The sequence below is a fragment of the Stegostoma tigrinum genome, chromosome 26 (genome assembly GCF_030684315.1).
Source record: "Stegostoma tigrinum isolate sSteTig4 chromosome 26, sSteTig4.hap1, whole genome shotgun sequence".
NCBI classification, from domain to species: Eukaryota; Metazoa; Chordata; class Chondrichthyes; order Orectolobiformes; family Stegostomatidae; genus Stegostoma; species Stegostoma tigrinum.
Window position 1 is genome coordinate 1739078 of NC_081379.1, and position 23432 is coordinate 1762509.

The following is a 23432-nucleotide window of genomic DNA, read 5'->3' on the forward strand; positions in this document are numbered from 1 at the left end:
CCTGCGAAGCTGACGTTCTGTCTTCGATGTCCTGCACATTGGGCCATTAACAATCAAACCTGCCGCCTCTAACATCAGTCCCTGCTAATAACCTCACCTAATATCTGCTGACAACATCACTCTCCCTGGCCAATGACTCTTCACAGTCTCAGCATTTTACTCAACTCAAGGATAGTTAACTTCAGGGCTGATCTTTCCAATATTCCGCTGAGCACCCTTCGACAAGTCACACTCCATAAACTCCTCCAATAACCTGGCTGCCTTTCAGCAAAGACACTTTCCCCATCAGCCCCCTCTACTGACATGGTTTGTTCGGTTTCAAACTCTCTGTCTCATGTTCACATCAGTTCATGGACTCACCTTAATCCCTGTAAACTACTCCAGTTTGCCAATGCCTGTGATCTCCACACTCCAACTCTAATCACTGGATCATCAGTGGCTGTACATCCAGCTGCCTGTGCCCCATGCTCTGTGCGATGGCCCTTCTGACAGTGCAGCTCCCTTTCAGTTCAGCACTGGGAGTGCCAGCCTGCACACATACCCATGACCGTGACCTGGGGCTCCCTAAACCTCTCCCCCCTCTCTCTTTCTTTCCTCCTCCAATCAGTTTTCCTAGGGGTCGCTGGGCTCACAACATTAACACTGTGTTTCTCTCCGCAGATACTGCCCAACCTGCTGAGTTTCTCCAGCTGAATATATTTCATCCTCTTTGGCAGTTCTGCAAGTCTGAGGGTGATGTCCTTCCTCTCTACAGCTGGGGGTCCTGATGTGACAGAACAGTTCAATGCTGGACATATCTAGTTGATCAATTCTTTGTTCACCTGTTTTAATATCTTCGCATTTGTCTCAGTACCTTCTTATGCCTGATTACTCTCCTGTGAAGCACTCTGGGATGTTTTACTACATTAAAGGTGCTATATGAATGAAGGTTTGGTGATCTCAACCAAGTGGAAGCTGGGAAGGAGGGGGAGTGATAAAATTTTTATTTGGTCTTTGACAAGGGAATAAAAATAGAGGGCATAGGTTTAAGGTGAGATGGAAAAGATTTAAAAGGGACCTAAGGGGCAAATTTTTCACACAGAAGTTGGTGAGTGCATGAAATGACCAGAGGAAATGGTGGAGGCTGGTACAATTACAGCATTTAAAAGGCACCCGGATGGGTACACGAATAGGAAGGGTTTAGAGGGATATGGGCCAAATGCTGGCAAATGGGAATAGATTAGTTTAAGATACCTGGGTGGTGCTGGCGAGTTGGACTGAAGGGATCTGTTTCTGTGCTGTATATCTCTGTTACTCTGATAGCAAAATCATCCAAAATTTCTCAGGCCAAACTAATTCTAGTGGCTGTTGAAAAGTACATTGACATGGACACTGAATGGGGAACGTGGAAAGTATTTGGGCTCTGTATAGCTCACAAGGATATGTGTTACACTGCCTCATATTCTCAAGATGTTTGATTGAACAATTTTGAAGAACTATACCCCAGTGTGTTGCAGTTCCTTAAGGAGATGGGCAGAAATATTCCAATGTTCTCTTCATTTTAATTAACATTTCTCAGTTGGGATTTCTGCGCATAAGCCAGATGCTAAAGTGCTGCGTTCAGCTTGATATCTTCAAAAACCACATCTATTTATCATCGTTTAATAGACAAGTACCCAGAGGGTGTGATGCAAATCCCATCACGGCCAGACTGAGAATTAGAATTCAGGAAATAGTGGGAGTAATCCGAGGGATGGTAAAGCTATCGCATTGAAATACAAGCTCAGCTGGTTCCTTAGTGCCGGCTACACACAGGGGACCTGCTATCCTTAGGCAACGTCCCCTTTAGGGGATTTGTCAGCTTGTAACCTGGCCTTTGTAAGGGCCCAGCCAGCTGCTCTGTTGTATCTGGGTAATGCAGACCTTACCAGCCAGACCCACATTCCAAGAATACGTTAAAAATCATCGCATTCTGTCCGAGTCAGCTTTCAAAGCTAAACTGTCTGTTGTCACAGCTCTCCCAGTAGTAGGGTTACTGTGTAATTACAGTGAGACGTATTTATGTAAGCAATTCTCATTTTGGGTGAGGAGATGGGAATTTAGACAATGGGTGTATAAGAAGTCTGATTGAATGTTTAAAAAGGGGATTACAATATTTGTCAATTCAATTACCTTCATCTCTGGTCCCACTTCATCTCAACTGTGTTAATGAGGGATTAACTGGCAACACATGCAAATCTAATTGTACATCCTAGCACACAGAAACATAGATTACAATTTCCAAAATGAGTTTGAAACCCTTATTTTTGCATCCTAAAACAGAATGAGGCTATTCAGCCCATCACACCTATACTTGATAATAAAATGTGAGGCTGGATGAACACAGCAGGCCCAGCAGCATCTGAGGAGCACAAAAGCTGATGTTTCGGGCCTAGACCCTTCATCAGAGCTCTCTGATGAAGGGTCTAGGCCCGAAACATCAGCTTTTGTGCTCCTGAGATGCTGCTTGGCCTGCTGTGTTCATCCAGCCTCACATTTTATTATCTTGGATTCTCCAGCATCAGCAGTTCCCATTAGCACTCACACCTATACTTGAGCTTTGAGTCAACCAGGTAAATTGTCCCCTTGTCTCTAGCTCTGTAGTTCTTTTCCATTATTGTATCTCTAGTTCCATGTGGAAAGTTCCTTTGGAATCTGCTGCCACCACCCTTTTAGACAGCACATTCTACATCACAACAATGCACTGTTAAAAATATCTAGCACCATCACATTCTGGCTCGTTTGCTGATTCTCTACAATCCAACTCCCTCTGATTAAACAATTGGAGACAAAAGAAAACTGGCTGCAGCTCAAAACTGGCCCCAAATCTGCAAATGACAACGTAATTCACACCACACAAGGGCCAGGCAAAGCCATCCCTAACCAGTGAGAGTCTGGCCATCACTCCTTGATGTTTAATGGCATTGCCTTCACAAAATTCTCCCACTACAAATGTCCTGGGGGTTACCATTGACCAGAAACTCAACTGGGCTCACCACATCAATACAGTGACTACAACAGTAGGTCAGAGGCTGGGAATACTGCAGAGTAACTCACCTCCTGACTCCCCAAATCCTGTCCCACCATTCCCCAGGCACAAGCCAGGAGTGTGATGGAATACTTCCCACTTGCCTGGATGGGGGCAGCCCCAACAACACTCAAGAAGCTCGACACCATCCAGGACAAAGCAGCCTCTTGATCGGCACCACATCCACAAGCATTCAGTCCCCTCACCTACCAACTATCTTTGCTAATTTGAATGGTCTCTCCACGAATTACAGATGCTTAATCCCCTTTCATGTATCGATTGTCTCAGTAGATTGAATGAGCCTGTGCAGATTCTTTGCAAAAATGTGCCTGCTCTATCAGAAAGTCAATTTTCTCCACTGGCTCTCCTGTCAGACGGGGGGACTGTGGATCATTGCTGAACAGTTCGCAGGTAATGGTGTAGTTGATACTGATGTATAAACACAAATCCAGCTGGCAATCCTGAGATTACTGCAAACAGTGATGTCTCAAGCTTCTGGTGGTACAATGTCGAATGGTGATGAAGTAGCTAAAGAGAACCTTATTATTGAGTGATTTTCAGCATCACAGTTCTCAGAACGCCTTGCTTAGTAGGACCTGGAGATCACTGAATCTTACACTACAGAAGAGGCCTTTTGGCTCATTGATTCTGTACTACCAAAAATGCACTAAATCTGCACAAGTCCCCCTTTCCAGCACTAGGTCATTCTTGCAAGATTTGTACAAATGATAAGTATAAAGGTAACAACTCGTGGAAATGTGGGTGTTAGTGAGGAATATTCCATTCAGAAACATAATGAAGCAAAGTCTCCTGGATGTCTTGTTGTCATGTATCTGTCTACTATTCCTTCATGTACCCAGTCCAAAAGCACAGTGACAGCTCAGTTTCACCAAATGCCATTTGAGCTCTTTGAAAAGCAGTTTTCCTCAGTGTGACCGCCTCTGTGGTCTTTTTCATTTCTGTGCCTCAGGTGAATGTGATTCGTTGATTTCAATTCTTATAGTTGTGAGCGCTACAGGCAGATCATTAGTAAACAAGGGTGCACAGATCATGGGGTGCTCAGACAGAGTGAGGCACACAGGTTACACTGCGCAGGATGTGCACGAAGCAGGATCAACATTAACAAGATCAACATTATTTGAAGTTAATAATGGCAGGGAGAAGCTGTTCTTGAATCTGTTGGTGCGTGAGTTTAAGCTTCTGTATCTTCTGCCTGATGGAAGAGGCTGCTGGAGGTCATTACCGGGGTGCGATGATGTTGCCCGCCAATCTGCGGCAGCGAGCCATGTAAATGGAGTCCATGGATGGAAAGTTGGCTTCTGTGACGGTCTGGACAGTGCATACCACCTTCTGCAGTTTCTTACGGTCCTGGGCAGAGCAGCTGCTGTACCAAACTGGAGAGGTGAGACATTTGCAGAAGTTAGAGAAGGTGCCCCTGATGTACATGAATGATGGTCCAATAAGACCAAGGAATCCCTTATGGAGGGAAATCTTCAGGTTCACATTTCCTCACAGAGGTATGTTGGTTATTGATTAAAAAAAGAAAGGAGTGTTCTTCAGGGGCTGCTGCTTTAAAAAAGGAGACGGTGACATCAAATCATATCCGTTAAATCTTCTTCAGAGTGTGGAAACTTCAAGCCGTTGCCATAGCGTTTTCTTCACTGTGAATGGACGATGAATGTGGAGATGCAAGCTGCAGTGAGTGGATGCATTTGTATAGTACAACAAGGAGGAACTTTTTGCGGTCTTGTCACTATTGATCTCGAATCCTGGCAGCAGTGTTGAGACAAAGTCCCAGGAATTCAACCAGTTGACCTCTCGTGGCCTTCTCAGATCCCATGCTCCCCATCAGCAGAAATGTGCTGAAATTTCACAAGGACCCAAAGATGCAATGCAGGATTCAGAATCTCCCCCACGTGGCAGCTCAGATTACCCCAGAATAATGGTCTGGTTTGACATATTGCACTCAGTCAGTGCCCCATGATCCCCATGGCACTGTCGCACAGTCGCATGGTCTTGTGGGCACTGCCTCTCATCACAGTCAAAATGCCGTGAGGTAAAGTGCTACTGGGGAGGGTTTAAACTAATATGGCTCAGGGATGGGATCCAATGCAGGAAGTCGAAGGGATGTAGAGTAGCGGGAGCAAAAGGCATTATAAGGGGAAGAGTGAAAGTACAAGGCAGAGAAACCAAAGACAAAAATCATAAAATGCCACATTTTGCAGTGATTCTAAAAAGGTAATAAATGTCAAAAAAGTGAGCCTGAAGGCTCTGTGTCTCAATATGAGGAGCATTTGTAATAAGGTGGGTGAATTAACTGCACAAACAGTTATTATTGGATATGATGTTATTGGGATCGTAGAGACCTGGCTCCAGGGTGACCAAGGATGGGAACTCACCATCCAGGGTTACTCACTCTTCAGGAAAGGTAAATGTAAAGGAAAGGGAGATGGGGTAGTGTTGTTGGTTAAGGAGGAGATTAACATGATAGTAAGGAAGGACATTAGCCTGGAAGATGTGGAATCTGTACTGGTAGAGCTGTGGAACACCAAAGGGGAAAAATCACTCGTGGGAGTTGTGTACAGACCACTAAACGATACTTGTGCGATTGGGGATGGCATCAGATAGGAAATTAGAGATGCATGTAGTAAAGGTACAGCAGTTATTATGGGTGACTTCAATCTGCATTTTGATTGGACTAACCAAACTGGCAGTAACGTGATGGAGGAGGATTTCCAGATATATATGAGGGATTGTTTCCTCAACCAACATGTTGTGGAACCAGCAAGAGAGCAAGCTGTCCTAAGCTGGGTGTTGTGTAATGAGAGAGGATTCATTAGCAACATTGTGATATGAGATCCTTTGGGGAAGAGTGACCATAATATGGTAGAATTCTTCGTTAAGATGGAGAGGTGCACAATTAAATCTGAAACTAGGACCCTGAACTTAACGAAAGCTAATTTTGATGGTATGAGGCATACATCAACCAGGATAAACTGACCCAGGATCTTAAGGGGTTGACAGTGGATAGGCGATGGCAGGCATTTAAAGAATACATGGATGAGTTTCAACAATTATACATCCCTGTCTGACATAAGAGTAAAACAGGGAAAGTGGCTCAACTATGGCTGACAAGGGAAATCAGGAACAGTGATAAAGCCAAAGAAGAGGCACATAAATTGGCCAGAAAAAAAAAGCAGCAAACATGAGGACTGGGAGAAAACTAAAATTCAGCAGAGGATGACAAAGGGTTTGATGCAGAAGGGGAAAATAGAATATGAGAGTAAGCTTGCAGAAAACATAAAAAATGACTGCAAAAGCTTCTATGGATATGTGAAGAGAAAAACACTGGTGAAGACAAATGTAGGTCCCTTACAATAAGAATCATAATGGGCAATGAAGAGATGGCAGACCAGATGAACAAATGCTTTGAATCTGTCTTCACTAAGTAGGACACAGATAACCTTCTGGAAATGCTAGGGGACAGAGGGTTAAGCATGAAGGAGAAACTGAAGGAAATCCTTATTAGTCAGGAACTGGTTTTTTGGAAATCAGATTAAAACCCGATAAATCCCCAGGGCCTGATGCTTTGCATCCCAGAGTACGTAAGGAAGTTACCCTAGAGATAGTGGATGCATTGGTGTTCATTTTTCCAGCATTCTGTAGACATTGGAAGTGTTCCATTGGACTGGAGGGTAGCTAATGTAACTCCACTCTTTAAAAAAGGAGGGAGGGAGAAAATGGGGAATTATCGGCTAGTTAGCCTGACATTAGTGGTGGGGAAAATGCTGGAATCAATTATTAAGGATGTAATAAGTGAGCATTTGGAAAGCAGTGACAGAATCAGTCCTGGCCAGCATGGATTCACTGAAGGGGAGTCATGCTTGACGAATCTTGTAGAATTTTTTTGAGGATGTGACCAGTAGAGTGGTCAAGGGTGAATCAGTAAATGGACTTTCAGAAGGCTTTTTACAAGGTTCCACGCAAGTGTTTGGCAAGGAAAACTAAAGCTCATGGTAACTGAGATAGTGTATTGACAGGGATAGAGAACTGGTTGGCAGACAGGAAGCAGAGAGTTGGAATAAATGGTTTTCAGAGGGGCAGGTAGTGACGAGTGGGGTACCACAGGGTTCAGTGCTGGGACCCCCAGCTGTTCACAATATACATTAATGATTTTTACAAAGGAATTAAATGCAATATTTCCAAATTTACAGTTGGTACTAACCTAGGGTGCAGTGTGTGCTGTGAGGAGGATGCTAAGAGGCTGCAGGGTGACTTGGACAGACTGGCTGAGTGGGCTCATACATGATAAATGGAGCATAACGTGGATAAGTGTGAGGCTACCCATTTTGGTCACAAAAACAGGAAGGCAAGTTATTATCTGAATGGTGGCAGTTTAGGAGAAGGTGAGGTGCAGTGAGACCAGGGTGTCATGGTGGAACAGTCACTGAAAGTTGGCATGCAGCTGTAGTGGGCAGTGAGGAAAGCTAATGGCATGCTGGCCTTCAAAGCGAGACAGTTTGGGTATCAAGTTTTTACCGGACTAATTCCTCGGGATGGCAGCACTGACATCCGAGGCAAGACTGGATCGACTGGGCATGTACGCGCTGGGATTTAGAAGAATGAGGAGGATTGCAGAGAAAAATATAAAATCCTGATGGGACTGGACCGACTAGATGCAGGAAGAATGTTCCCGATGTTGGGGAAGTCCACAACCAGGGCTCACAGTCTAAGAATAGGGGGTAGGTCATTCAGGAATGAGATGAGGAAGAATTTCTTCACTCAAAGAGTTGTGAGCCTGTGGAATGCTCCACCACAGGAAGGTGTTGAGGCCAGTTCATGTGATATATTCGAGGGGGAGCTGGACGTGGCCTTTGTGGCTAGAGGGGCCAAGGGGTTTTGGGACAGGGTGGGAATGGGATACTGAGATTGTATGGTCAGCCAGGATCACATTGGTGCAGGCTTGAAGGGCCAAATGGCCTACATCTGCACCAAAATTCTATGTTTCTATAAAGCCAGAGACCCAGAGACCTGAGCACAAATTCTCAGCTGACGTTTCTAGTTAAACATATGGGAATAGAGGAACATGATTAGACCATACTGCCCTTCCATCTCTGTCAGTCAATAAAATCACAGCCAATCAGACCATGCTGTCAGTTCCATTTTTCCACCTGACCCCATAACCTCTGACCTGCACGTCCATTAGCAATCTAACACAGACTTGAATAAATTTAAAAGACACAGACTCCACCTCATTCCGAGGAAGAGCATTTCACACGCAAACAGCCCTCAGAGGAAAACCTTTCTCCTCACCTTTGCCACAAAAGGGAGACCTCCTTCTGATACCAGGTCCCTGAGATCTGTCTCACCTGCAGAGGAGACATTCTGTCATCGCTTCAATTTCTGAGCTCAATAAGATAACCTCATATTCTCTTCAACTCCTAGTAACAGGCCCAAGTTGAGGGAGCGCTGCACTGTCGGAGGGTCAGTGCTGAGGGAGTGCCGCACTGTCGGAGGGTCAGTGCTGAGGGAGAGCCACACTGTCGGAGGGTCAGTGCTGAGGGAGCGCCACACTGTCGGAGGGTCAGTGCTGAGGGAGTACCGCACAGTCGGAGGGTCAGTGCTGAGGGAGCAGGCACTGTCGAGGGTCAGTGCTGAGGGAGCAGGCACTGTCGGAGGGTCAGTGCTGAGGGAGCACCGCACAGTCGGAGGGTCAGTGCTGAGGGAGCGCCGCACTGTCGGAGGGTCAGTGCTGAGGGAGCACCGCACTGTCGGAGGGTCAGTGCTGAGGGAGTGCCACACTTTCAGAGGGTCAGTGCTGAGGGAGTGCCGCACTGTCGGAGGGTCAGTGCTGAGGGAGCGCCACACTGTCGGAGGGTCAGTGCTGAGGGAGCGCCGCACTGTCGAAGGATCAGTGCTGAGGGAGCGCCGCACTGTCGGAGGGTCAGTGCTGAGGGAGTGCCGCACTGTCAGTGAGTCAGTGCTGAGGGAGCGCCGCACTGTCGGAGGGTCAGTGCTGAGGGAGCGGGGCACTGTCGGAGGGTCAGTGCTGAGGGAGCACCGCACTGTCGGAGGGTCAGTGCTGAGGGAGTGCCACACTTTCAGAGGGTCAGTGCTGAGGGAGTGCCTCACTGTCGGAGGGTCAGTGCTGAGGGAGCGGGGCACTGTCGGAGGGTCAGTGCTGAGGGAGCGCCGCACTGTCGGAGGGTCAGTGCTGAGGGAGTGCCGCACTGTCAGTGAGTCAGTGCTGAGGGAGCGCCGCACTGTCGGAGGGTCAGTGCTGAGGGAGCGCCGCACTGTCAGAGGGTCAGTGCTGAGGGAGCGCCGCACTGTCGGAGGGTCAGTGCTGAGGGAGCGGGCACTGTCGGAGGGTCAGTGCTGAGGGAGCACCGCACTGTCAGAGGGTCAGTGCTGAGGGAGCACCGCACTGTCGGAGGGTCAGTGCTGAGGGAGCGGGCACTGTCAGAGGGTCAGTGCTGAGGGAGCGGGCACTGTCAGAGGGTCAGTGCTGAGGGAGCACCGCACTGTCGGAGGGTCAGTGCTGGGTAGGTGCTGCACTTTGATGGCTTGTCCAATATTTGTTCCTCAAATAAACAGCAACAAGTTACACTTTGTGGTGATTAGTATATGTGAAGGCTCACTGAGTACACACTTGCTGCCTGCTTTCTCTGTATTACAGCACCGTCTATGCTGGGAAAATGCTGGCTTGGCTGTGAAGCCTTTTGAGATGCCTGGAGGTAGTGAAAAGGATGACGGGATTTCAGTTTTCTCTCACCGTCTCTCTGTCACCAATTCAGTCACACCTGGCAATCAGATTGCAAAATCCTGCAATTTCTCCCAATGTCACAGCCAATTAGCACCTCCATAGAAGCCTGCTAGTCATTCCATTAACACACCCTGACTCCATAAATAGAAGCGTGACTGCCCAATATTATCTACTCAGTGTGACATGCAATGTGTCGCAGGTTTACACTGTACTCACTCTAATTCATGGAATCAGATGAACGCAGTCCTCTCCCCTGGCCGAGTGAGAATGTGCACACATCTCAGCTCACTCCCATCTCATGACTGTGTGTTCATTTCACACTCATCAATCTTATCGCCCAGTTGTCGGCAGAACGTGCCTGAGAAGCCTGTTGGGCATGAAGTCAGCCTGATTTGTGTCTTTCTTTTCTTTTTAATTAAAATACTGTACCGTTCTGTACAGGGTCCTGATCTGCCTTTTGATTGGCTGTGACACTTGTCTCTGCTGTAACCTTGCTCTTGCTGAGGGAAAGTGGATGAAAATTGTAATTAAAATTCAATGAACTTGGAAGATTGAATTCGAAGCAAAGAAAATGAAACGTTTTCTTTTTATTATTAATTCATGGGATTTGAGCATTACTGGCTATGCCCAGTACTAAATGCCTGACCCTAACTGCCCCTTGACAAGGTGGTGCTGAGCTGCTTTTTGAACCACTACAGTCTGTTTGATGTGACAACATGAAGTTTTGGTTGCACCCACTGTTCATCCATTTAATGGCAACCCTCCAGGCAAGTGGGGAGTGTTCCCGCACGCTCAGGACTTGTGCTTTATCAATGGCGGTCAGGCTTTGGGGACTCAGGAGGTGAATTACTTGCTGCAGGATTTGCAGCCTCCGACCCACTCTTGTAGCCGCTGTGTTTATGTGCCTAGTGCAGTTCAGCCTCTAGTGGATGTTAGCATCAGGATATTGATGGTGGGGGATACAGTGACTGTAATACCATTGAATATCAGGCTTAAGGGCTAGATTCTCTATTATTTGTGATTATCAGTGCCTGGTACTGAGATGTTGTGAAATTCCTTGCTGCTTGTCTGTTGTAAACTGTCATGTTCAGATATCTCTACATACTGAGCACAGGCTGCCCCATTACTGGGGAAGTTATGACTGGTTGTGAACGGGGAGCACTGGCACTGAATGTTTGCTCTCGGACTGCACATTATTCACTCTGACTACACATTGTATAACAGGGCACTGTGCTGTATATTAATAGGGGCACTGTGCTGCACACTAATAGGAGCACTATGCTGTATACTAATAGAAGTACTGTGCTGTATGCAGGGCACTGTGCTGTATATTAATAGGGGCACTGTGCTGTATATTAATAGGAGTACTGTGCTTTATACAGGGTCACTGTGCTGTATATTAATAGGGTCACCGTGCTGTATACTAATAGGAGTACTGTGCTGTATGCAGGGCACTGTGCTGTATACAGGGTCACTGTGCTGTATGCAGGGCCACTGTGCTGTATATTAATAGGAACACTGTGCTGCACAGTGTTAGGAGCACAGTGCTATATACTAATTGGGGCGCTGTGCTGTATACAGGGTCACTGTGCTGCACACCAATAGGAGCACTGTGCTGTATACTAATAGGAGCACTGTGCTGTATACTAATAGGAGCACTGTGCTGCACACTAATAGGAGCACTGTGCTGTATACAGGGTCACTGCGTTGCACAGTGCTGCATACTAACTGGGGCGCTGTGCTGTATACAGAGCACTATGCTGCACGCTGATAGGAGTATCTTAACTGGGGCACTGTGTCGCATATTCACAGGGTGAATGTGGTCCTGGCCAACAGCACATGGTATTTGTCTTGTTTATTTGTCAGAAATTGTGTGAAGTGAATGAATCAATTGGAGCACATGGGTCTGGCCATTTTAGTGAGATGGTCATTTCCAGGATGACAGAATTTCTGGAGTGGGAACAAGTTTAAAGTGATGAATTTTGGCAGGAGGCAGGCTGTTGTTGCAAAAAGTGCAAGCTGCAGTTCGGTCAGGCTGCCTGAGGGAATGCACAGCTGACAATGGGGCTGTCGAGCAGGAAATTGGGGAGAGGAAGACAGGTTTGAGATAAGGCAGGTCTCCTGGGATAGAATGCCAAATCGAGGGAAGGAGCGTGAAGAGAAAGAAAGATGGCACAATGAAAAATTAAAGGTGTTGTGACAGTCTTTACAAAATGATGGAAAAACTAAAATTCTAAACACTAAAATTTAAAGGATTTCAGAGGCGGGAGACTGAAACAAGGGTCAGTGTGAATCCCCAGCACATAGACAGTGAATTGTCTCTATGATCCATTGGATAACTTCTCCATGCCTGAAGCTCCCAGCAGGCTCTAGCAGCCTGCAATCACGAGTGGGAGCTTTGTCCAGAATCTCCTTCCTTGTTGTCAAAGGTCAATTGAATCCTTTGGTTTTCCCTCAGTCCTCCTTAGAGCCACCCAAATGGGCTGGTTAGCTCAGTTGGTTGAACAACTTGTTTCTGGCACAGGGTGATGCTGACAGTTTGGGTTTAACTCCCAGGTGGGCTGAGGTTACCTTTTCCCCTCGCCTGAGGTGTGGTGACCCTCAGGCTCACCCATGATCAGTAGTCTCTGTCTCTCAAATGAGAGAGTAGTCTTGTGGACTATGGTGTCTAACCTTGTAGCCAGACAGGATCAACAACAACATGCTCAAAATGCCAAACAGGTTCTTTAAGACCTGATCAAAACATCCACAAGAAAACACGTGTACATTAATATGAAGCAAATTTGTTGTTTAATCTAGTTAATATTTAGTAGAAACGTGCAAACTAATGAATGAATCTATGAGGGTAAGCTAGATGATGTACACATGTATATCAGCATGTGAGTCTCACACTGCCTTCTCCTCACAGTGATACTGGGAACTCTCTTGGATTCCATTGTACTGGTCTCTCAAACCCCAGCCCAATGGTGAAAACTCTGATGTGTGTGGCCAAGTCCCTGATATTAGTCCTATTCTAAATCTAAAATTGCTGAATCTCCATTTCATAACAGCTGCAGTACGCTTGCAATCTTCAAAACAGGCTAACAAACAGATCCAAACAGTCCATGCAACTGTGCAGCAGGGCAGTTCACAGTCATGTCATTACCTCCCAGTCAAAGCAGACCCTGTTTTCTCATGTGCTTTTCCACCTTTGCTCAATTTCTCACTGCTGTGAGTGATCAATCCTTAACGATTAATCCCAAGTGGTCTGGTTTGAAGATATCACTTTTAAATCCAATGCTACACATGCATTTATACAGGCCCTTGAGCAAAACAAAGTGCCCCATGGTATCTGTTGACCCCTGGGCACAGCTTCTGATGGCATTCTGACTTTACCATCATGTCCTTCTGAATAATCAGTCCAGATTGTAAGCTTGAGACATTTGAGAATCAAATTGTTCATTGCTGGGTGGCACAGTGGTTAGTTCTGCAGCCTCACTGTGCCAGGAACCCGTGTTTGATTCCAGCCTCGCGTGACTGTCTGTGTGGATTTTTGCATGTCCTCCCTGTGTCTCTGTGGGCTTTCCTCCAGTTTTCTCCCACAGCCCAGGGATGTGCAGGCTTGGAGGGTTAGCTGTGGGAAATGCAGTGTTACAGGGAAGGGGGTGGGTCAGGGTGGGATGCTCTTTGGAGAGTCAGCATGGACTCCGTGGGCTGATTGGCCTGCTTTCACACTGTATGGATTCTATGATTTTATCAGGAAAGCCAGTCAGTGCAAGATGTTGATCGTGGGGATGTGGTGTATAGCTCCCCATTCAGGCCCTAACCTCTGTGTCCCACTTATTGCCACCGGTCAATGGATCTGCCAAATAGCTGGAATAGAGATAAAATGTGGAGCTGGAGGAGCACAGCAGGTCAGACAGCATCAGAGGAAATGGGAAAGTTGACGTTTCAGGTCGGGACCCTTCATTAGGACTGGGAAGGGGTTCAGGGAGCTTAGTAATATAGAGGGAAGGGCGTGGGGCTGGGGGAAGGTCGGTGAGATAGTGATAGTTAGATGCAGGAAGGGGGTTGTAGACATTGGTCAATATTAAGGGTGGGGCGGATAGGTGAGAAGGAAGGTGGAATGGTTGTGTCAGTTGAGAGGGAGGGTCTGGATGTGGGATGCACAGCCCAGATTATCACAGAAACCAACCTTCCATCCATAGACTCCATGTACACAGCTCACTGCTGAGAGAAGGCGGCCGACATCATCAGAGACCCCTCCCACCCCGGTAATGATCTTTTACAAGCTCTTCCATCAGGCAGCAGATACAGAAGCTTGAAAACATGTGCCAGCAGGTTCAGGAACAGCTTCTTCCCAGCTGTTATTGGACTGATGCATAAACTCTGTAACTTCAAATAATCTTCATCTTGATAATGTTGATTTTGCTTTGAGCACTTCCTGTGCAGTGTAACCCGCATGCCTCATTCTGTCTAAGCACTCTGTGATCTGCATGTCCTTGTTTGCTATAACCTGCCTACTGCTCACAAATGAAGCTATTCACTGTGTTTACGTACACATGGCTACAATAAATCAAATCAAATCAATTGCCTTAGGGAAAGAATTCCAGGATTTTGACGCAGTGACAATGACGGAAAGGCAATATATTCCCAACTCACTCAGAGATAGTAGGAACTGCCGATGCAGGAGTCTGAGATAACAAGGTGTAGAGCTGAATGAACACAGCAGGCCAAGCAGCATCGGAGGAGCAGGAAGGCTGACGTTTCAGGCCTAGACCCTTCTTCAGAAATGGGGGAGGGGGAAGGGGCCTCTGAAATAAATGGGGGGGTGGGGCAGTGATAGAAGGTGGATAGTGGAGCAGATAGGTGGAAGGAAGATGGACAGGTCAAGGAGATGGGCATGAAGCTAGTAAAGGTGAGTGTAGGTAGGGAGTTGGGATGGGGGTTGGTCAGTGAAGTGGGAGGAGTGGATAGGTGGGAGGGAAGACGGACAGGTCAACAGGTGGGGATGACAGGTGAGGCTCGTCTTGGGATGAGTTTGGGGGTTGGGAGGCTTTGAAGTTTGTAAAGCCCACATTGAGAACATTGGATTGTAGGGTTCCAAGGCAGAATATGAGATGCTGTTCCTCTAGTTTCCATGTGGTATTATTGTGGCACTGGAGGAGGTCCAGGATGGACATGTCGTCCAGGGAGTGGGAGGGACAGTTGAAGTGGTTCGCGACTGGAAGATGTTGTCGTTTGTTGCAAACCGAGCGTAGGTGTTCCACAAAGCGGTCTCCAAGCCTCTGCTTGCTTTCCCCAATGCACAGGAAGCCACAACAGATACAGCGGATGCAGTATACTACATTAGCAAATGTGCAGGTGAACATCTGCTTAATATGAAAAGTCTTCTTGGGGCCTGGGATGGGGGTGAGGGAGGAGGTGTGGGGGCAAGTGTAGCACTTCCTGCGGTTGCAGAGAAAAGTGCCGGGTGGAGGGGAGTGTGGAGCAGACAAGGGAGTCACGGAGAAAGCAGATAAGGATGGGGAGGGAAAAATGTCTTTTGGTGGTGGGGTCGGATTGTAGATGGCGGAAGTGTTGGAGGCTGATGCATTGGATCTGGAGGTTGGTGGAGTGGTATGTGAGGACGAGGGGCATTCTGTTTTGGTTGTTATTTGCGGGGAGGGGGTGTGAGGGATAAGTTGCAGGAAATGCGAGAGACACGGTCGAGGGCGTTCTCGACCACTGAGTGGGGGTAGTTGCGGACCTTGAAAAACGAGGTCATCTGAAATGTACGGGAGTGGAATGCCTCATTCTGGGAGCAGATGCGGCGGAGGCGGAGGAATTGGGAATAGGGGATGGCATTCTTGCAGGAAGGTGGGTGGGAGGTGGTGTATTCTAGGTAGCTGTGCGAGTCGGTGGGCTTGAAATGGGTATTGGTTTCCAGGTAGTTACCAGAGATAGACGCAGAGAGGTCCAAGAAGGAGAGAGAGGTATTGGAGATGGCCCAGGTGAACTAGAGGTTGGGGTGGAAGGTGTTAGTAAAGTTGATGAACGGTTCAAGCTCCTCATGGGAGCATGAGGCGGCGCCGATACAGTCATCAATGTAACGGAGGAAGAGGTGGGGTTTGGGGCCAGTGTAGGTGCGGAAGAGAGACTGTTCCACGTAACCTACAAAGAGGCAGGCATAGTTTGGGTCTATGTGGGTACCCACCTCAGGATGGTGAGTGGTTTGGAGAGGAACCTGCAGGTTCTGTTGGATTTATGTGCAGAATCTAAAGGAGTTACAGAACCTAATTCATTCCCAACAATGATACCGAGTGTAATAGAGACATTGCTACACAATTATTTTCATTATTTTCCAGTAACCTATCAGGAGCATCTCTATTCTTTAAATCTCTTCTTTATAAAATAAACCATGCCTCTGTGATTAAGGCTGATTTCCATTGGCCTTCCATCATGCCTTGTTCAATCCTTTCAGAGATGTACTCTTTCATAAAAGCCCCTCTGCCTGGATACAATGCATTAAGATCCTCTGAAAAAGTCAAAATATTAGTAACCCCTTCTCAAGCTGGGAGCTGATCATTTAATACCGAAGGAAGTTAAGGATTTCCAGTAACTGGTACGGAGTATATCCTCCCATCTCATGCTGTGAATTCTCTGCATGTGTGCCTCAGGCTGGTGCAGACGCTAATTTACCGTTTGGCTGATCTTCCAACATTTTATGAACCATTTTGCCGGTTACTGCACACTGCCTTGCACATACCCCATTGCTAAATGCCTGTCTGCTGCTGTATTCAAAACCCTTATGTTTACATCCACGCACAAGTCTCTCATTGTCAAATCCCTCTTCTCCCCCTCCTGCTGCATGTCAGGGAGAAATTCTGCCCGTGATCCAAATCTGGCCCTGCAAACATTTCCATATCTACAAATATTTTCTCGTCTTTTCCAATTTTTGTTTCTTCTCCAGTGAGGGTTTTGTTTTCAGTTCACATCACATTATCTTCAGCAACGCTGATTGCTCACTGCCCACACATACACTCACCCAGTCAGGGGCTTACCCAAATGTCCCTTTCTTCGTTTATGGCAATTGGGTGTCACTGACTAGATTAGCATTATTGTCCATCCCTAATTGCCCAGAGAGTAGTTGAGAGTCAACCACATTGCTGTGGGTCTGGAGTCACATGTAGGTCAGGCCAGGTAAGGATGGCAGTTTCCTTCCCTAAAGGACATTAGTGAACCAGATGGGTTTTTCCTGACAATTGACAACAGGTCATCACTCAGGCAGCTCTCTATGCCGAACATTGAAATGAATTCATATTTCACCATTTACCAGTGTGAGATTCACAATCACGGCGCCGGGACATTGTCCTGAGGTTCTGCGTTATTAACCACTACACCAGCTTGCGGACAGCCCATGACTGTCGCTTGTACCCAAGTTCCTTTTGGCCTCAGGCATTCCTCCAGATGAGACTAGATGTTAACACAGCAGTCCCCCAGGAAGGGTGAACTCTGGTAAGTGAGTTGTGTTCACTTCTTTGCTTTCCTTTTCAGGTTGACAGCCAAAGCAGTAGCAGTGTTGCTCCCAATCTTGGGGATATCTTGGGCATGTGGAGTACTGACTGTCAATAACTACGCCATCGTCTTCCAATACATCTTCGCATTATTCAACTCTTTCCAGGTAACTGCAGCCTGGGTTATGCTAACTGAAACTGCACCGTGACGGCAGTCAGATTGAACAAGCGATTCTGAGTGAAGGATTGTTTGATGCACTGATGGTCCTGCAGGAATTCAATGTCTTTGTCCCTACTCCTCTGATTGAGAGTTTGCACTGGGGCTTCCAGAGGGTAATGTCACTCTACCAGCAATTCAGAAACCAATGTGCTGGGGACAGAAGGTGATATCTGATTTCAGAAATAAGAGAGGAAAAAGAGGGCAGCCTCATGGTGACCTTGTAGCCACTGTTAGATGTTGTAAAGATCCATCTGGCCGTTTAGGGAAGGAAACTGCCATCCTTACCTGGTCTGGCCTACATGTGACTCCAGACCAACAGCAATGTGGTTCACTCTTAACTGCCCTCTGGGCAATTAGGGATAGGCAATAAATGCCCACATCCCATGAATACTGGAAAAAATAGTAGGAGAGCAATCAGACCTCTGAGCCTGTTCTGCCCTTCAGTTTGATCCTGGCTGACCTATTTCCATGTTTGAAATTCACCTCAGGGTGGGAGACGGGGGGCAGGTCCTGAGTGAGAACTGTCCATCGGTTTGGAGATGAGTTTCCCATCCAGTTAGGGGCAGGAATGGAGATGGATCAGACAATGTGGGGAGATAGCCACAGCAGTCATCACTGAGACTGCAGGCTGTCTGATGGCAGAGAGTTCATGCCTTGTAGCACAAGGGAGCAAGGTGTCACAGAGAGCTTGAGGGAATCTCATTTCGATACAAGATGAGGTGACTCAGTCCCAGTCAGTGTTGAAGTATTCCTTTACCCTTTCCCCACAGCGGCATCACTGTATGAGTCAGTGAGAACAGGATGGAGTTAGCTTTGTGTTAAAGACAGGAGCTGAACCCCTCTGTGCAAACAGGCAGGGAGATAAAGGGGGCCCTTACACTGACCTGAATTTGGAACCTTTTTCATGGAGATATATGGGCCAGAGTCTGTACCCGGTGAGGGTCCCACTAACCGCACGAGCCCAAGATTATTAACAATCCACCAAGACATTTGTACAAAGCGAATGGCATGGAGACTGCACCTGCCTGGCATCAGTGTTGGGGGAGAAAGGCAGACAACAGAGAGGAAAGGATAAGGAATTGAGGGGAACGATGAGAGACAGCATGGGAGGGTGTCGGACAGAGGGAGGAGGGTGTCTGGGGGAGGGGCCAGAGTGTGGGAGGGTAGGAGAGGGTGTGTGGCAGAGGGGGAGGATGGGGACAGAGGGGTGAGTGTGGGACAGAGGGGGAGAGTGTGGGAGGGAGGGGGAAGGTATGGGAGGGAGGAGGGAGACTGGGGATGGAGGGGAGAGTGTGGGGGAGGGAGTGGGTAATGGAGGGAAGGACGAAGATGGGGATGGAGGGGGAGCATATGGGACAGAGGGGAGAGTGTGGGAGAGAGTGGCGGAGATGGGGATGGAGGGGGAGAGTGTGGAGGAGGGAGGGGGAGGGAGAAAGCTCAGCATCTTCCACTAACACTGCCATCGCCCTGTTCCTCTTGCCCGCCATTTAGAGTGGGGTCAGGCCTCACCTGTTGAGGATCTCATCACCTTGTGCCAAACTGTGAACCCTGTACCAGACACAAGGTCCTTTTCTGAGTTTCCCACCACCACCCAATCACATTTCATCCTGGTGGCTTGACCGTTCTCCTCCTTTTCTCTTCAAAGCGTCATTGTAATTTTGTTTTTGGCAATTTACAGTTTCTGATGAAATGTTGTTTTGTCTTGTCTCTAGGGGTTTTTCATCTTTCTCTTTCATTGTCTCCTGAATTCAGAGGTAAGTGACTTCAGGAAGTAATTGACCTCATATGGAAAGTTGTTGTGGTTGATGAGTGAAAGGATGTCACGTAAATTCAGAACAAGACTATCGCCTGCTCCTCCAGATCCTGCACAAAGTGAAGCTTAATAAAAGCTCACGTCGGTTTGTTTCTACTGGGGTTGCAGCAACAAACACATTGCATTTACATAGCATCATTAGTTTTTTTATTCACTGGGCATCACTGGCTAAGCCCAGCATATACTGTCCATCCCTATTTGCCCAGGATGGTGAGGAGTTTGGAGGGGAACTTGCAGGGGGTGGTGTTCCCATGTATCTGCTGCCCTTGTCCTTCTAGATGGAAGTGGTCGTGGGTTTGGAAGGTGCTGCCTGAGGATCTTTGGTGAATTTCTGCAGAGCATCTTGTAGATGGTACACACTGCTGCGACTGAGCGTCGGTGGGGGAGGGAGTGGGATGTTTGTGGATGTGGTGCCAATCAAGTGGGGGCTGCCTGGTCCTGGATGGTGTTGAGCTTCTTGAGTGTTGTTGGAGGCAAGTGGGGAGCATTCCATCACACTCCTGACTTGTGCCTGGGAGATGGTGGGACAGGCTTTGAGGCGTCAAGAGGTGAGTTACGAACTGCAGTATTCCTAGCTTCTACCTGCTCTTGTAGTCACTCTGTTAATGTGGTTAGTCCAGTTGAGTTTCTAGTCAATGATATCCCTCAGGATGTTGATAGCGGGGGATTCAGTGATGGTAACACCAAGGTGCAGTAGTTAGATTGTCTCTTATTGCTGATGGTCATAGCCAGGCATCTGTGTGGCATGAATGTCACTTGCCACGTGTCAGCCCAAGCCTGGATATTGTGCATGTGAACATGATCTGCTTCAGTATCTGAGGAGTCACGAATGGTGCTGAACATTGTGCAATCATCGGCGAACATCCCCACTCCTGCCCTTATGATGGAGGGAAGGTCATTGATGAAGCAGCTGAAGATGGTTGGGCTGAGGACACTCCCTTGAGGACCTTATGCAGAGCTGTCCTGGAGCTGAGATGACTGACCTCCCACAAACACGACCATCTTCCTATGTGTCAGGTAGGACTCCAACCACCGGAGAGTTTCCCCCGATACCCATTGATTCCAGTTTTACCAGGGCTTCTTGATGCCACACTCAGTCGAATGCAGCCTCGATATCAAGGGCTGTCACTCTCACCTCTCCCTCTGGAATTCGGCTCTTTTGTCCAAGTTTGACCCAAGGCTGTAATGAGATCAGGAGCTGAGTGGCCCTGGCGGAACCCAAACTGGGCGTCACTGAGCAGGATATTGCTGAGCAGGTGCTGCTTGACAGCTCTGTTACTGACACCTTCCATCACTTTACTGATGATCGAGAGGAGACTGATGGGGCGGTAATTGGCTGGGTTGGATTTATCCTGCTTTTTGTGTACAGGACATACTTGTGCAATTTTCCACATTGTTGGGTAGATTGTAACTGCACTGGAACAGCTTGGCTCTGGGAGCGGCAAGTTCTGGAGCACCAGTCCTCAGTACTATTGCCGGAAGGTTGTCAGGGCCCATAGCCTTTGCAGTGTCCAGTGTCTCCAACCGTTTCTTGAGATCACGTGGAGTGAATCGAATTGGCTGAAGACTGGCATCTGTGATGCTGGGGACCACTGGAGGAGGCCAAGATGGATCATCCACTCGGCACTTCTGGCTGAAGATCGCTGCAAATGCTTCATGTTTGTCTTTTGCACTGTACGTTTCCAATACAACTTACAAATTTTCCATCACAAACCTAACCCTTAACTAACCAATACTGATTCAACCCATTCAAATAACTCACATTGATAGGGAGGGGAGACATGCAGGAGAGATTTCTAAGCAAAGATGAGAGTTTTGATACTAAGACATTACTTGGGTGGGAGTCAGCGTTTGAACTGAACTGTGGAGGGACATAAAGATGCACTGGCTTTGTTTAGCGTGATTCTATACTGTTATGATGTTTCTGGAGACCTTTTACTGCTGTACATGAGGGTGTAAACTAGATTAACAAACTAAGATGGTATTGCAGTCGAATCTAGACAGGTAAGAAACCTCTAGGTGGTGCTGTCCAGCCTTGACCCTACATTAAACAGAATGACCTGCAAAACAGTAACCTTGAAGTTGAACTCCAGCCAGAGTAGAACACATTGTAAATTTACACTCGGCTCTGAAAATTTCCCATCTGAATATTAGCTTTGTAACTTGGCCTCAGACCTGAAATCAAATGCATTAGAATGACCTCAACTCATCTGCTTTGGTCATGGCCCATTGAGCTCACTCCTTTTATTGCGATGGAAGTGTTCCTCTGTCATTTGAGCCTAGTTTAATTTAATACTAGTGCATTATATTATGAGGGAAGGAAACTGTGTAACTGCTGAATTGGAATTGGCTGATTCAGAACTGTGTGGAATGGGATTGTTTGTCCAGTGCTCTGACCTTCAATGAACTCTATCCTCACCAGCATCTGCTCCTTTGCCTATTACCATTGCTGTGTATTCAAGCCAGGACTCCAGTTTGCTCCACAGTTGTTAATATATCAACGCAGGAAAGGCAGAGTGTTTACCTCAGTGCCAGAAAGAAGCCGCCACCATCAATCTGCTCTGATCCTTTCCAATAAACTGGGCTCCAATTGGCAAGGCTGCCACCCACTGAGCTTGAGGTGTCAGCATTCTCAGGTATGCTCCACCGTGTCCCTGTATCTGCTGTCATTTTCATCGGGTCATTGCACCAGGAGCCTGGGCTGGAAACCTGACTTGAGGGTGTCACTAATTTAAATCTAGCTCCAACCGTACAGAGCCATATTGGGCCATTGTCGCTGATTTGATGTGTTGCGTTGGTGCTCGGCACTGACTGCAAGTAAATGTGATTGTTGGTCTGTGTGCTTTAAATGAATATGTTGTAAAACCTGTTAAATTAAAAGCATAAAACGTTTGGAGATTTACAAGGCTGTATTGTAAATCTATAATTTAGCACAGGCATCAGTTTCCACCTCCCACTTCTGGACTCCCCAGTGGGGAAGAACTCCGTTTTTTTCAGTATATACAGTCACTACTCTCTCTATTAGAGAAGAGGTGACAGGTGGTAGGAAGGAAGGGGAGAAGGAGAGCCTTTCATGGTTAACCACAGCCAGTTGAGACATTGAATCCACACTGTTAGCATCATTCTGCGGCACAAACCAATCATCCACATAACCAACTGTGGCAATCAACTTCACTTATAGTTGAGTCTAAAAGTAATAACCACGAGGGGAATTCTCAACCCTCTAGGAGTGACCTGCAATCTCCTGGAATTGGAAATTAATTGTGAGCAAAACCTGGTTTAAAAAAACCCAGTAATTCCAGAGAAAAAAAATTGGTTTTGTTTCACCTTTTTCAATAGCTCTTTTCATTAGCTCTAAAAATTATTTGAGAAAAGGCAATTTGAACAACAATCATGCAGTCAGGGAAAGAGCAATCATCTGGCTTCCCCATTGGCTGAGGGATGGATAGCCATTTTGGCCAGCCAGTAGCAGGAGTGTCGGGCTTGGACCAGTTGGAAGTCAGATGATAGACGCGCCAGGAATGTGTTCGTACACAGTTGGCAGCCTTAAGGCCTGTGTGTCAGAAACCTGTTATTTTTTTGGTGTGATAATTGTCAGACTTTGCACCACAGTGTGAGGACTGAGCTTTCAGCAAGGAGTACAGGTACCCCCATTTGAAAGATAGTGTCTCTGACAGTGCAGTGCTCCTATGTTACTGCATGGGGGGCTGTCAGCCTGGACTCAGTGCTGAAGGCCTGAAATCATAAAGCCTTCTAATTCTGAGGCACAGGACGGGCTTTTTGTTTCCTTCTTTATTCATTCACAGGATGAGGGTGTCGCTGGCCAGGCAGCTTTTATTGCCCGTCCTTAATTGCCCAGAGGGCAGTTAAGAGGCAACCACATTGCTGTGGGTCTGGAGTCACATGTAGGCTAGACCGGGTAAGGATGGCAGTTTCCTTCTCTGAAGGACATTAGTGAACCAGGTGGGTTTTTCCAACAATCGACAATGGATTCTCAGTCATCATTAGACTCTTAATTCCAGATATCTTACTGAATTCAAATTCCATCATCTGCCATTGCGGGATTCGAACCCGGGACCCCCAGAACATTATTCAGGTCTCTGGACGATCAG

At 47.2% G+C, this 23432-nt stretch overlaps 1 protein-coding gene across 3 annotated transcripts in view; it reads left to right on the plus strand.

Annotated features, from left to right (window-relative positions):
• adgrd1 (adhesion G protein-coupled receptor D1) overlaps positions 1-23432 on the plus strand; it is a 259133-nt gene that overhangs the window by 225323 nt on the left and 10378 nt on the right. For all 3 annotated transcript variants that reach the window (XM_059654884.1, XM_059654885.1, XM_059654886.1), the window contains 2 exons: positions 17328-17454; positions 19220-19261. In XM_059654884.1, coding sequence (XP_059510867.1) covers positions 17328-17454; positions 19220-19261 — 169 coding nt within the window. The remainder of the gene's footprint in view (positions 1-17327; positions 17455-19219; positions 19262-23432) is intronic.